Below are 14,618 nucleotides of genomic sequence, written 5' to 3'. Positions count from 1 at the left end.
TTGTTAATGAAATATACATAGATATCCTGTATCTGATGTGGAAAAACACGTAGGAGTTTATATCAAATTTAGCAGGGTGCATTTGTCATTTAAGGAATTATTCTCTTCCAAAACTGTCATAAATAATTATTTTTGCTGACTAATCTTCAGTACATGAAGGTTTATATTCCCCCAAGAAATCACTTTTCCCACTCCAAAAATGTGTTTTACTTTTTAAGGATTATTGCCAATTAGTAATCCATTCTTGAACAGCTTCAATGGTTTCTCCTTTCTCACTATGTGGCATTTCAGAAAGCAAAGATAAGTACCAGCTAACACTATTAAATGGTTACTCTTTGCTAAGAGTACTTAGTACTAAGCCATCCAAGTGCTTTGCCAACATCACATTACATTTTGTCACTACGATTTCCATTTAAAAACAAGGCAACTGAGCCAGGTAAGTTGCCTGAGACCACACAGCTAGAACTGGGTGAGCCAGTTTTGAATCCAGGTCTCTGAGGTGCCCCTGGCCAGAGCTCTTGGCTACTTTGCTTCTGCAGTGATAGAAAAAGGGCTGTAGCTTTTAAACTGGATTTCAGTTTTGCTCTCAGATATTTAAATAGCCCTAGAAACGAGAGCAATCTCTCTTCACATGAGTTTTTAACTAAGGGTCCAATAGCGATTCCAAAGGGAAGAAAACGTTTAGTCTGTTAGTTCTTTCAACAAATATCTTTTCTCTAACAGTCTTCTTGGTGCGACAATGGTTAGTAGTAATGATGTCCAAACTGGTCACATGTCTTAGGAATGAATGAATACAGTCTGCGTTGCATGAAAAAGCTTGGGAATGTTTAGTTGAGTGCTTGAAAGGGGTGATTGTTTGCTGTATTTGGAGCTCAATTAAAAAAATTAAAAAATCACAAATGTTCTTACATTTCCAGGGGACAGTGAAATCACATTTGGTCAATAGGTGTGTGTGTACCTGGAAACTCCCCCCAGAGTCCACACGCAAGGCCTGTATGGGTGGAGGGTTTACGGATTCCCACCAACAGCCTTGGTGTGCCCTCATGCATGCTGTTGTTGTATATTAATGGATTTTTCCATGGCTTCTGGTCATTCAGTCAGAAGGCATCCATTCTCACCCAGGATGGCATCCGAGCCATCTCAGCTTTATGGAGGGCGGAGTGAGTTTGGCGCCACACTGACGTCTGTACGCACATTTGGAAACTCGAAATCGTTCATCCGGCAGGCAGTGGGTTTCTGACATTAACCACCAGAAATGCACTGTCACCAGTGCTTCTGCCTTTGGGTGGATTTCCATTCACGGGTAATCTATGGTCCACGCATGCTTTCTCCCCCTGAAGCAGTTACTGCACTTTGCAACTTAAATCCTTTTTCTTTCTTAAAGAGTTAAGGTTAGAGAAAAAATGGTGAAAGAGGAGAGTGCTCGAAGCAGCCCCGAGGTGGCCTCCGAGCCCTTCACTCAGAGGAGACATCAGCCAGTGCCCGTCCATTGCTCATCCTTTCAGTCAGAAAATTCGGCCTTCGATAGGGTCTCGAGCAAGGCAGCCAGCTCCACGGGACAGCCAATCCGAGGCTATGTCCAACCGGCAGACCCCATTCACACGGCCACGCTGGTGACCTCAGAGATCCCAGAAAATTTATCTGAATGCAGCTGGGGGGGGTCAGCCACCCAGCATGTCAGAAAGCCTCCCACCTTGAAGGTTCTAGAGAGTGAGAGAAGGGATACCCCAGTTCTCCATATTTGTGAATCGAAAGCAGAGGAAGATACGCTCTTCACTGAAGCTCTCGAGAAAAGCAGGAAATCACTTTTGGCTTTGGAGGATCATGGGCCTACGAGAAGCCACGAAGATCCCTCTGGAAACGAAGACTTCGGCAAGCCTGCTGTGAGCACAGTCACCTCAGAACATCAGAAGGAACCAGAGAGTCTGTCGCCCCCGCCTGCAGCTCAGCAACAACCCACGGAAAGGATCAGCAGACAAGAAGTGGTTTTATATGTTCAGAGCCAGCCCGTGTCCCAAGATGCCAGGGTGACAGGCCACAGAAAGGAAGGCCTGACGAAGAAACGCAAGGTCCTCACCCGCTCCCTGTCTGACTACACGGGCCCCCCTCAGCTGCAGGCCCTGAAGTGTAAGGACCCCACGTCCAGGCAAGAACCAGAGCCGCAGAGTTCCAAAGCTGAAGGGCCCCCCCCGGACGTCGGCATGCTGGACATGAAGGTGTCTGTCGCCCAGCTCCGAAATGCATTTCTGGAGTCTGTCAATGCCAACAAGAAACCCGAACTGTAGGTGATGTTCCAAACATCCTCCTGATGTGTCACTTGCACGTCCTTGGCAGAATTATTCACTTCTCAACTTGTGGTGTGTCCTGCATTGAGTCATGTTAGCTTAGCTCACCAGTGTGCAGGGCAGACCGTACAGGAAATGGCTCAAAAACTACCATTCTGCTTCTGCCTACTAATGGGGAGCTACAGTACTGGGTCGCTGGAATCTCCGCCTCCTTTAAGTGCATGGTCGGGGCATGCAGCGGGACTTGGCGGTGTCTGGGCCTTGCCTCACTGAGATGCATAAACCTTTGCTTTATTCTCTCTCTCTGTCTCTCCTTTCCCTTCTGTACACTCCCTCCTGATGACTCTAAAAGCCAATCCCGGGTGGAGAGGTCAACCGAAGGCGTTGGCTTGCCTACCGGTGTGGAACGGGAAAGAGGGTCCCGGAAACCAAGACGCTATTTTTCTCCTGGTGAAAGTAGGAAAACTTCCGAGAGATTTAGAACTCAACCTATAACCTCAGCAGAACGAAAGGAATCGGATAGGTAGGCATGCGTGATGTGTAGTTCTGTAGTCTAGGAACTTAAAAGCAGTCATATGGGATTTTCCCACAGTGATGGTCCTGGCGCTGTTTAAATGGGATGTGGCGATTTCATCATTCTTCCATCTAATCTATAAGAGATACTTATGTGGCTTGTATACATGTATTTTTAAAGAACACGGCCCGTGACAACAGTATCCCAATACAGTTTTACATTGCATTCAGATGGTAAGAAGTGAGACACATTATTTTTCTTCATTTACCCCTTTTCATTTCTTATGCCCTCGTTAAATTAGAATCCACAGTGAGTATTCACCAGATTTTCCAGTGCAAAGAACTAGGGATTTTATATTCGTTTTATAAATGTCTATTTGTCATATCTGAGTTTTATACGATCCTATGCTTATGCATAGAGATGATGAGGTTTGTCTACAAAGTGACCAGTCGTGTTTAATAAGTCACACTGGGTTCTGGTTTGTCTCCACGAGATGTGCACCTGGCTGGGTTGTGTGCCCACACACTCCACCGTGTCCATTAACACCTGTAACGAGAATTGCTAGCAGGATGATATTCTTTAAAAGATTTCAATTGAATTTTTACTTTTGTTTTTACTTTAACTTTTAATCTGATGTTTTATTTAGATCTTCTATTCCCACCGGCTAATTTTTTGTTATTATTATTTGCCTAATGTCTTTCCTAGGTCTGCTTCGCATTCAGAAATGCCAACTGCTGAGGGCAAGTATCTGTTTTCCTTTTGCCGCTTCTCTATCATCTCACCCAGATTAGGTTTCCGTAGGTTTTGCTCTTTGAGAGGATGAGATTATGGAGCATACCGATTTCTTTTCCACAGGTTTTTTTTTCTGTGAGTCTAATAAAACCTAGTTGAGATTCTCAGGTGAGCTTTTCCCTATTTTTGAGAGACTTAGAACTGTGGAATGAATAATATTAAAACAACTGATTGGCTAAAGCAGCAGCTTTTTGTTAATTTCTTGTTACTGTGTAACAATAAAGAAGAGAAATTCCTTGCATAAAATCTATTCTTAAACTTCAATTGTTCAAATATCGTCATAGAAAATTCCTGTCCAGACAGAGTTTTGTCTGGTTAATTGCAATGGAAATTAGCACCTTTTCACTGAGCAGAAGAATGGGATCCCTCCAAGGGGAAAATATTGCCAATTGTAATTTTTGGTACATCCGTTCTTATATTCAAAGGATTTCCAGGGCAGCCTTGGGAGACTTTTCAGAGACTTCACCTACATTTTTCTAATGATGTTCAGTTTTTATTTTGTGGCCTTTTACAGATGAAGAAAAGGTAGACGAACGAGCCAAGCTGAGTGTCGCTGCCAAGAGGCTGCTTTTCAGGGTAAGGTGTGCCGAAGTGCTTGAAGCGAAACCGTCCCCCTGTTCCCTGCACGGGGCCCCTCCGGCCCCCCTTGCCCCAGCCCACGTGCTTCTCTCTGAGCCCCTGGCTGGTGTGACCCCTGCTGACACCACACAGGTGCACACTTCTGAGAATGATGTGAGCCTCACGGGGGGGTCCCTCCCGGGGGCCCTGTTAGGGGAACAGAGCAGAGACACTGCGGCCCCAGTGTCCTTTCCTCATATGTATAAGGATTCCGCATTGTTTCTGATCCTAGGAAATGGAAAAATCATTTGATGAGAAAAACGCTCCAAAGCGACGCTCCAGAAATGCAGCCGTGGAACAAAGACTACGGCGGCTACAGGACAGATCCCACACCCAGCCCGTTACCACCGAGGAAGTGGCCATTGCAGCCACGTAAGTCCCCCCTCGTGACCTCGTGGCCTCAGCTGAAATGTCTTCTTGGGGAAAAAAAAAAAAAGATTTAAAGCCTTTTAAGTAACAATGAAGCGATCAGGAGATGGTTTGGTTAGACGCCACAGAGACCTTGGTTCTTTGGGATTTTCCTTACTGTGGTCTCTCTGAACTTTGTAATGGGGTGTTTTGCCTATTGTATCTCCTAGAAAAACCTCAAGAGGAATTTTAATTTTTTTGGTCTGTGCCTTTCTTAATCTTTTTTACAATGGAAAATGTAAACCATGAGATTAATATAATGAGCCCCCGTGTACTGACCACCCAGTTTCAACGGTCAGCAGCCTGGCCAGTCTTGCTCTTCCCACACCCCATCCACTTTCCCTGTCCTCTTGCTTTGTTTTCAGGTGAACCCCAGATAGCATTTCATCCATAAATACTTCAGCAGATACCTCAAAAAAGATAAGGGGTTTGAGGTTTTTTGTTTTGTTTTTGTTTTTGTTTTTAAATAATCACCAAAAAACTTAAAAATTTCCTTGGAAGTTTGATGACATTCCATACTTGAGCAGTCTGTTCCAGTATGTTCAGAATGAATTTCCCTAAGTAATTCATTCAGAGATAATTGCTTCAATCAAGTGAAGACTTTTTTTAACTGTTGTTTCCATGCCTCCGCTGGACACACCCACGGTCTTCCCAGAGAAAGCACGTTCGTCTCATTCAGGCCATGGACACCCCAAGAGGTGTCTGTGCCGCAGCCCACACCTGTGGCCCTGCTGTCCGAGCAACTCCCTCATGTCCTTACCCAGCTGCTCGTCAGCTTCGTGGTGTATTTTTGTTTTTTAAAGATTTTATTTATTTATTTGACAAAGACACTGCGAGAGAGGGAACACCAGCAGGGGGAGTGGGAGAGGGAGAAGCAGGCTCCCCGCGGAGCAGGGAGTCCGATGCGGGGCTCGATCCCAGGACCCTGAGCTGAAGGCAGACGCGTAACGACTGAGCCACCCAGTCGCCCCCCTGTTTATTTATTTTTTAAAGATTTTATTTATTTATTTGTCAGAGAGAGAGAGACAGAGACAGAGAGAGAGCACAAGCAGGGGGAGTGGGAGAGGGAGAAGCAGGCCTCCCACTGAGCAGGGAGCCCGATGCGGGGCTCGATCCCAGGACCCTGGGATCATGAGCTGAGCCGAAGGCAGACGCCCAACCGCTGAGGCATCCAGGCGCCCCAAGGGAGGACGTGTTTTGACCCATAGCCTCACTGGCCCCATATTTGTCTGGGGTGTGCCTGTGCTCTCGGGAGTTTAGTTAACACAGAAACACTTCTTTCATTTTTTTTTTTTTAAGACTTTATTTATTTATTTGACAGAGAGACACTGTGAGAGAGGGAACATAAGCAGGGGGAGTGGGAGAGGGAGAAGCAGGCTTCCCGCCGAGCAGGGAGCCCGATGTGGGGCTCGATCCCAGGACCCCGGGACCATGACCTGAGCCGAAGGCAGACGCTTAACGACTGAGCCACCCAGGCGCTCCGAGCTTCGTGGTGTATTTGTGGAGTAGCACTTCTTATGCTCATTAGGAACTCTGAGCAGGTCGGCTCTTTCGGTTTTTTAATGTTTGAGGGGCTGTTGTATACCAAGAAGCAACTACTCGTGGGAGCAAAACAGTAAATATAAACAAAAATTATCACCTTTGTAGGGCTCCCTGAAGCTACTTTGATGTGCATGTAGGTTATATGAGGATACTGATTTTTTTACAAAACAGATTGAGAACAACATTCTAAAACATGAGCGTAATCTACTGATTTTCTGGTGGTTGATACTAGCTTTTTCTTAAGTTATTTTTCAAAATCAGGACATTTATTCTGAAGTCAGGGTAAATCCTTTCCAAGCTTTAAAAACCTAATCTTACTCCATTCACTTTGCGTCACCTGTGTCTCTTATTTCCTAAGTTTGTAATTGCTTTTCAGGTTCTTTTGTAATTTCCCCCAGAATACTTAGTAAATAATTTTGTTAAAATATTTATTTACTGTTTCTGAATTAAAACTATGTTTTCCTTTAACGCTTCTTTTCTTCTCTCTCCTCATGAATGTTCCTTCTTTGGCAATTGTCTTTAAAGTGAACCTATCCCTGCTTCGCGCTCTGTGGCCTCCCAGCCTGTAATGGCAAGACTTCCTAGTCCCAGTGTAGCTAAGAGCACTGTACAGCCTGCCAGGTACCGGACAGAAGTAGCTGCATGTGGCCCTCAGGGCAAAGGTCCGAGATAGCAGATGCATCTCATAATCCTGAATGCCTTTCGTGTGTTTGAGAAACGAGTCAGTGCAACGAGTTGCCGTGGGGATGGGTGCCATTTTGCTTTGTCGTAGTAAGAGAGAGAGACACTGCTAACTTCATGTAGGCCTGCATGAGGAAACCTTTCATCTCCCTGCTCACATCATGTACTGGAACTAGGATCGCACTAACTCACTCGTCCATTTGTTTTGTTTCTGTTTTTCATAATCACGGTCATCTCTAAGAAATTTCATCCTCCATCTAAACTACTAGCACTTAATAAAGGTTAATAGGAAAATGAGGATTCGACATGAATGTTGGAATTCCAGTAATACCCCGGTTTTTGTAAGCACTTGTAGTCATAAATACACGCTAGAAACAACCTTATCTGTTTCTAACATATAGAGAGACGAGGCCATGACTTTTTGGGATTGAGACAATAATCGTTTATGGTGTCTGAACTTAGATGTTTTACTACTAAGCTTTGAACTGCGGTGTTTTGAAAGTATGGCCTTACGGCATGTAGGTATCCCCTGTTTCACCGCGAGGGGCCAAAACACAAAGGCCAAAAATAAGATTAAAAGAAATCAAACGGCAGTGCAGAAATAGATCTGGCCCCACCCAGAAGCAGGGTTCTGTCCAGGAAAGTAGGTGGCCGTTACTCTCCTCTCTCCACACTACACCTCGGAAACATGTGAGACTCAGGTTCCCTTTGTTACTATCTTCATGATGCCCTGGAACGCTGACACTGCTCTTTAGTCTGGGGCAACTTGTGAATTGGTGATTACTTGGAGTTAAAACAGAATGTACTGTCCGCTGGGTTTGAGAACTGGATTTACCAGTGGCCTCAATCCACGTTGTCATAAATCTTCCAAGATCAACCGTGACCAGGTAACAGGAGGCCTTCTCCTCCACCCGGAATCTGGAGGGATTTAACAGCACCTGAAATGTCCTTCACTTTTCAAGGTGCTGGGAGTTACAGGTCTAAGTACTTTTTAGAAAACTGGTAGAAAGCTATGAGAGAAAATGCTGCACTGAAGGAGGGAAGGAATCTTTAAAATCGATCCATTTGTGTTTAGCAAGTGAAAATCCAAACTCCTTATTACAGATATGTTGTTGACAGAATGACTATATTATTTCCTAGTTCTATAAAATGAAAAGAATACCTCTGAACTACATGTTTATTTTTTTTAAAGATTGATTTATTTGCGAGGGAGAGAGAGCGGGAGTGGGTGATGGAGGCAGAGAGAGAGGGAGAAAGAGAATCTCAAGCAGACCCTGTGCTGAATGCAGATCCTGACAGGGGGGCGGGGGGGAGGGGAGTCGATCTCATGACCCTGAGATCATGACCTGAGCCGAAACCAAGAGTCGGATGCTCCACCGACTGAGCCACCTAGGCGCCCCTGAACCACATATTTAGATAATATCTAGACATGCCATAGATAATGTCTTGGGATTCCCTAGGCCTGATTTGTGGTTGATACCACTGATACACTGTCTCTCTAAGATAAAGTATATCCAAGCTGACTTCAGTTCCTTCAAGAAGAAATTCACTTTTTGGAAATAATTCAGAGATAAAGTTCTGCTCTTCGTGAAATTGGTAATGCCTGTGTCCCCACCCTCCCCTGCTACTCATAGGCTTGTTAATAGCTAAACAGTGCCTACACCTGTCTTAAATTTCTGTAGGGAGAAACCAGTCCTTTTCAGAATTAAGTGATGCTTGGAAGAGAGTTAATATTCAAAATTTAGCAGCGGGCTTTTGTTTGTGTTTATCTGTGTCACTGATTTTTTTTTTTTTTATCCCTTTCAGATTACAGGCATCTGCTCACCACAAAGCTTTAGCCAGAGACCAGGCAAATGAGGGTAAAGATTCTGCTGAACAAGGTGAACCTGACTCCTCCACTCTGAGCTTAGCAGAGAAGTTGGCCTTGTTTAACAAATTGTCCCAGCCAGTCTCAAAAGCTATTTCTACCCGAAACAGAATAGACATGAGACAGAGGAGAATGAATGCTCGCTATCAAACTCAGCCGGTCACGCTTGGAGAGGTGGAACAGGTGGGTAGGCTGTGATCTAATCCAGGTTGCGGGTATGTGCTTAAAATACAGGACCACAGTGTTGGCTCCTAGATAGAATTAAGGTGATAAACTGTGTTACCTGTTGGGAATTTGGTAATAACTTCTTTCCTAAGAAATATAGCCATACCAAGTACCTTTTTCTTGTTTTCATAATTTGCTTGCTGAAATCATCTGGAATGGGTCCTTTATGGAGAGAAAAATAGGCTGCACAATCTGCTTTTCACCCAGATGATTTTGATTAGTGAGATGCATTATATAAAATACGTCTTCCCTCTAAGATAAGCAGTGAAACCGCATCATATGTAATAGTTCATTCTATGTCATTCTCTAAACTGAGATTCATGTAGATAGTATTTTTGAGTCAGCTTTTTGTACTTTAACTATGTCCTCCCAGGTGCAAAGTGGAAAGCTCATACCTTTTTCACCTACTGTTAACACATCTGTGTCCACCATGACACCTACAGTCATGCCAATGTATGCAGGGGATCTCCGGACAAAGCGGTCTGTGGACGACAACATGAGTGCCACTGACTATAAGTTTCCTTCTTCGATCGAAAATTCAGATTCTCCGGTTAGAAGCATCCTGAAGTCCCAAGCCTGGCAGCCTTCAGCAGAGAGTAGTGGGAGCAGAGGAATGTTGAGAGAGTTTGCAGAGACAGAAAGCAAGAGAATCCTGACAGGTGGAGATGGTGGTAAAAAGTACGGGTCCTTTGAGGAAGCAGAGCCATCCTGCCCTACCTTTAACAGAGTCCGGGAAGGAGACAGCCTTAAGGAACCCAAATACGCTGTTCCAAGAAAGGGCAGCCTGGAACTAGCCCATCCTCCCATCGCCCACCTTGGTGATGAACTGAAGGAATTCTCCATGGGTAAAAGCATCACACAGGGGAGCCCGGACTTGAAGGACAGGCAGCCCTTTGAAGAGAAGGTCGACATGGAGAATGTCCCAAGAAGGAAGTTTTCGCTAAGAGGTAGGTTACTGCTCTGAAAGTTTTAGAAACCACCTGGGTTTTTGGTGTCTGCTTGATTGGTTGTGTGTGTCTGTGATTATTTTTAATTAAAGTAGGAGGACAGTTTATAACTCATATCGATTACAAATCACAGGTGAATCCTACTCTTCCCCTTGAATCTGACCTGAACTGTTCAGTGGATTAATCAGTTTTTCGATAATAAAAATAACTGGAGCTCTCTCACACATCCTGACAAGGATTCTTGATGACTTTGGGCACATTAACTCACATAAGGGTCTTGTGAGCTGCTAGCCCTGTCGGCCCCTCTTATGAGTTGGTGACCCCAAAGGACTGAGTAAGCACAGGGAATGAGGACTTGAACCCAGTACTGCAGAGTTCCAGACTCCTTCCATGGTCCTGGTATGCAGACTAGTAAGCTATACTGCTTGGGGCTTTCATTCTCTTTCTGCATTTACAGAAAATGATCGCATGTAACTTACCATGGTGGTTTTAGCATGTGATTCCGGCCATTTGAAATGTAAAAAGGATTGTTTGGGAGGAGCAGAAATGTTCTGTAGTGTGTAGTGAAAGCTCTCTTCCTGTGCCTTGCACGCAGGAAAAGACCAGTTGTCACAAAACCATCTGCTGTGTGCAGTAACCTCCTGGGCAGATTGGTTTCCTCGCAGAGTATAACACGCTACAGATTGGCATGAATCCATGTAGATTGGGTGACACCCCCCCGCACCCCCAGATTGCACTCCGTGTGCGGGACCGCTGGGGGTGAATAGCTGGAGGAATGTCTGCCTGGAGGAGGGAATGCTGACATGGCTCTTCTCCTTCCCAGCGGCAGAGTTCGGGGAGCCCGCTTCTGAGCAGACGGGCACAGCTGCTGGGAAGACTGTGGCCCCGACCGCAGCCCCCGTGTCCTGGAGGCAGCACGATCCTGCAGAACCGGGGCAAGAGAAGTACTGCAGGAATCCATGTGCGATGTTCGCTGCCGGAGACATCAAAGTGCCCGTGGTGGAGGGCATCCTTGATTCAGCTAGCAAAACCATGTCCATTAAAGAAAGGTAACACGATCGAATGATTGGAAAGTAATTCTGTTGGGGATGGAGCTTGCAAGTTGCTCGTAGAGAAAGCTGTGAGTAATGGGCAGAGATGATGTCGTGAGCACACGGGGTGGTGACCACTGGAGGAGTGCCAGTTTCAGCCTCAGACGCGGGTGTGAACAGACGCAGACTTGTGCTTGCTTCATTTGTTTGGGGTTCCGTTTTCTTTTTTACTTATGAAATTCTTGGACTGTCCCATGATGGGAGCAGAGATCTTGGCTCTTTCCCCATCAGACACGTGGCTTCAGACTGAATGCACGCACAGCTTTGTGACAAACTGTTTGACTATGTAAAGTGTATGTAGACGGAATGAAGATAAACCCATATTTGGGACAGACATCTTTGGGATTCGAATCTAAGTTTAGTTTATCCTACAGAAAGTGAAAGGGAGAACTCTTCTGAACATTTTATATCAGATAATAGCTATGAGAGATTACACTGGAGTATCGAGTAACACTGTAACCTCATTTCATTCAAAAAAAAAAAAAACCCAACCAAAAAACTAATGGAGGATTGAAAGGGTATATTTAAATGCGACAGGTACAAGGAGCCGGAGCTAAATATTTCAGGTTGTATTTTCCTTGTTAACCTTTAGCCACCATGGAATTAAGCAGCAAAAGATGTCATAGCGATAAAAATACTAGATGCGGAAAGATCTCTGTACTTTTCCAGTGTGACCAGCTCAGCTACACCCACCATCCGCTCTGCCCACCTGGACCCTTCCTTAGCACCTCCCATCATTCGGAAGCTTTCTTGCTCTGCCAGGCAGTGGTCACTCTGATTTCTCCAGATACATTTTGCATTACCTAAGACTATGTATCAAACCACGATCAAAATTCTTTATTCTGTTTTTCAAGCCAAGTTTTTTTAAGCATGATGCATAGAAGGTTAGATAGATGGAGCCTTTCTCAACTGACAAATTAGTAAGATTGTTGAATCTTACTTACTTTTGCCTGTTTAAAATTCACAGTAGATGAGACTGCTGGACCGGGGCTTAGATGAAGGGGCTGATGTTACCCCATCAGCTAAATGAGAGTAAGGTCTTGAGTCAGAGAAGCTGTCTGGCCTGTGCTGGCTTGAATTCCTTCTCCACCAAAACCTGGCCCAGAGAGTTTGATCCCAGAGATCCTACTCCTGATAATCGGTTGCATGAGAAGGAAGAGACATCTATTAGCATAATTTATAAGGAGTATAGCCGCTAATAAAGGACGGGAGACACTTCTCTTAGAAAATATATCGCCAGTGATCTTTCCCCCCTTATCTTGATAGTATTTTTATTTGTACTTTGCTGAAAAAACAAAACTCTGTATCTTTACAGCCCATCTGTGATCCTTTTTCCTGAAGTGGGGCTCTGATCCCTCCCTTTTGGTCAGAAAGAAAGAATGAAGCTTGACCTATTTCAAATAAGAATGCTCTTCATATAGTATCTGGGCTTTCCTATTTCTTTCGTGAGGTGACATATAACATAGAACTTTCAAACCTTATTTTAACTTCTTCTGACTGCCCCGTTTTACCAAAGGAGGGGTTTGGTTCCAAGGGCCACTAAGGCCCACAGGGGGCAATGGGACCAACCCCAGGTGCTGGTCTCCAGCTTCCCCTTGGTAGCTGGGGTGAGCTTGCCACATGCTCACGGCCGGTGTGTTAGCAGCTCACCTGTGTCCCAACTAGGACACTGAGCGGAGGACAGAAATGTCAACGAGGCAGCAGTGGTAGAAAGATTCGCCCTTGTCCTGTGTGAATTTTCTCGATTCACATGTTCTTTGCATGGCTTACTTCCAATTCCATGTTCACATCAGACTCTTAGTAAGATGTAGAGCCTGGACTTTGCAGATTTCCTTCATCATTTTTAGAAAGCTGTAGCTCTCACTTCCTCACCCTCGTGTATCCGCATCTCTTTTCTGCTCTGGAGGTGGGCGTGCTGAGTCCTCCATCCTGAGGGGCACCAGGGGTCATCTCCTGCCCTTGGAATTTCTCACGGACTTAGTGCTGAAGGCAGCCCTTACAGGGAGGCAATGCTATCCCCGTTTTGTACTTGATAACTGGGACTTAGAAGTGTGTAACACCTAAGAAATTACAGGAAATCCTCAGTATGCTTCTCTTTTAGGGTAGGCCAGAGGTTCAAGGAAACATCCCTAAAGGTTCCTTTTCTTTCTTCCTCTTTTCTGACATCCAGAATGTCAAGTTTGAACCATAACTAGCACAACATGTAGGCTTCCATTGGCTTTTTCCACTGGATTAGTAAAATCAACTGTTTCATAACTGCCTAAAGGATTTGGGTTTAAATTGCCCCTGTTTGGATACTTCTTTGAAAAATATTATAAGTCAAATGAATTGTGTGTTCTTTAGGGGTAAGACCTTTGAAACCTCTTTTAAAGTATACTAGGCTATCAGAAATCTTATCCACAGTGACCGAAGCAACTGTATCTGTGCTTTCGTATTCAGGAGAAGATCCCTAAAAAAAAGGCAACAAAGCCAATCTCTCACTGGGAAATTGAACTCCCAGAATGGCAAAGAATGCGCCCGTTGGCCTTCGCCAGCCTGTAGCGGTCTGCCCCGCAGAGGCCCGCTCTGGCCCCTGTGTCCCTGGCACCCCCCTCCTCCCACCCTCCCTTGCTCTCCACCAGCCAGAGGCTGTGTCCCTGCTTCTCCCACAGGGACTGGAGGCTCTTGCTCAAGATTTCAGCCACCAGATGGCCCCCAGATTGTCATAAGAATTAGGGATAGAGGAGTCTTTCCCCTTTGCAGCCTCCTTCTCTGATCTTTGGTGTGTCCTCATTTAAAAGACACATGAGCTCACTCCTGTGGCCTGCAAACTAGCCAAGACCAAGATCTGATACGAGTACTGATCAGTGCTGGTCCATCCTGTCTGAAATCTGTGTGGTGCCAGTGATTCTCTGAAACGCAGGGGCATTTTTAAAGGGGGAAGGAAAAAAAAAAACCCACCAGACTTAAGATTAAGGGGCACGCGGTTTGCCTGTTCCACATTTGACCGGGCCCTGACTGCCGTGAGCCTGCAGAACCTGTTCTGATCAGGCCGGCCTCTTAGACCAGGCTGAACACAGCCGTGTCAGGCCTGCGTTCCCCGCTGAGAAAGTGTGGGCTGTGGAGGGGAGAGGCGGACACTTCCCCTGGTGGCCTTGGAAGCACACAGCGCTGTGGCCCCGGGCCAGGCCTTGGGGTTAATAGGCTAACCCAGTGCCGCTGACGGGGTTCCCCGCCTCAGACTAAGCAGATGCCCAGGCTCTCAACATCACAGCCCTGCACATAGCACTTGGACTTGGTGGATGTTAAAAGCGTTGACAGTTGTTTGAATTGCATCGGCAGTAATTTATGTCGTGTGTAGGAGCAGACGTTTGCTCCTCGGCCCCCACCGGCGCACAGTGGTCTCCTTGACTCAGGAGGGTCGTGGAATCGCAGGAGGAGAGAACATGTTAGGAAAGGTCTCCCGCCCTCCCCGGCTTGTTGAACACCAAGTAGGAAATCTGAAGCACAGGAATAATGCATTTAGGTTTCAGCACATGTTATTTTTAAGTTAGCCGTCATTTGCACTCGGTAAGCTAGGGCAGGGTCCAAGCACCGTGTGGGCTAAGTTGAGACACCGGTTCTTCCATGTTATTCTGCTTGCTCTGTAGTCTTTGGAAGTGCCTGATG

At 45.6% G+C, this 14,618-nt stretch overlaps 1 protein-coding gene across 12 annotated transcripts in view; it reads left to right on the top strand.

The window, feature by feature from the left end:
• Window positions 1–14,618, top strand: part of SVIL (supervillin) — a 229,085-nt gene that overhangs the window by 164,491 nt on the left and 49,976 nt on the right. For 9 of the 12 annotated variants that reach the window (XM_034987201.1, XM_034987197.1, XM_034987200.1 and 6 more), the window contains 9 exons: window positions 1,385–2,281; window positions 2,638–2,808; window positions 3,505–3,539; window positions 4,106–4,167; window positions 4,442–4,581; window positions 6,685–6,780; window positions 8,647–8,890; window positions 9,306–9,879; window positions 10,703–10,928. In XM_034987201.1, the coding sequence (XP_034843092.1) occupies window positions 1,385–2,281; window positions 2,638–2,808; window positions 3,505–3,539; window positions 4,106–4,167; window positions 4,442–4,581; window positions 6,685–6,780; window positions 8,647–8,890; window positions 9,306–9,879; window positions 10,703–10,928 (2,445 nt within the window). The remainder of the gene's footprint in view (window positions 1–1,384; window positions 2,282–2,637; window positions 2,809–3,504; window positions 3,540–4,105; window positions 4,168–4,441; window positions 4,582–6,684; window positions 6,781–8,646; window positions 8,891–9,305; window positions 9,880–10,702; window positions 10,929–14,618) is intronic. The other 3 variants (XM_034987194.1, XM_034987196.1, XM_034987202.1) reach the window with 2 other exon arrangements.

The sequence above is a fragment of the Mirounga leonina genome, unplaced genomic scaffold (assembly GCF_011800145.1).
Source record: "Mirounga leonina isolate KUSES-001 unplaced genomic scaffold, KU_Mleo_1.0 Mir_413, whole genome shotgun sequence".
In the NCBI taxonomy this organism is placed as follows: domain Eukaryota; kingdom Metazoa; phylum Chordata; class Mammalia; order Carnivora; family Phocidae; genus Mirounga; species Mirounga leonina.
Note: the sequence above shows the minus strand (reverse complement) of the source record. Positions and strands in the feature narration are given on the sequence as shown.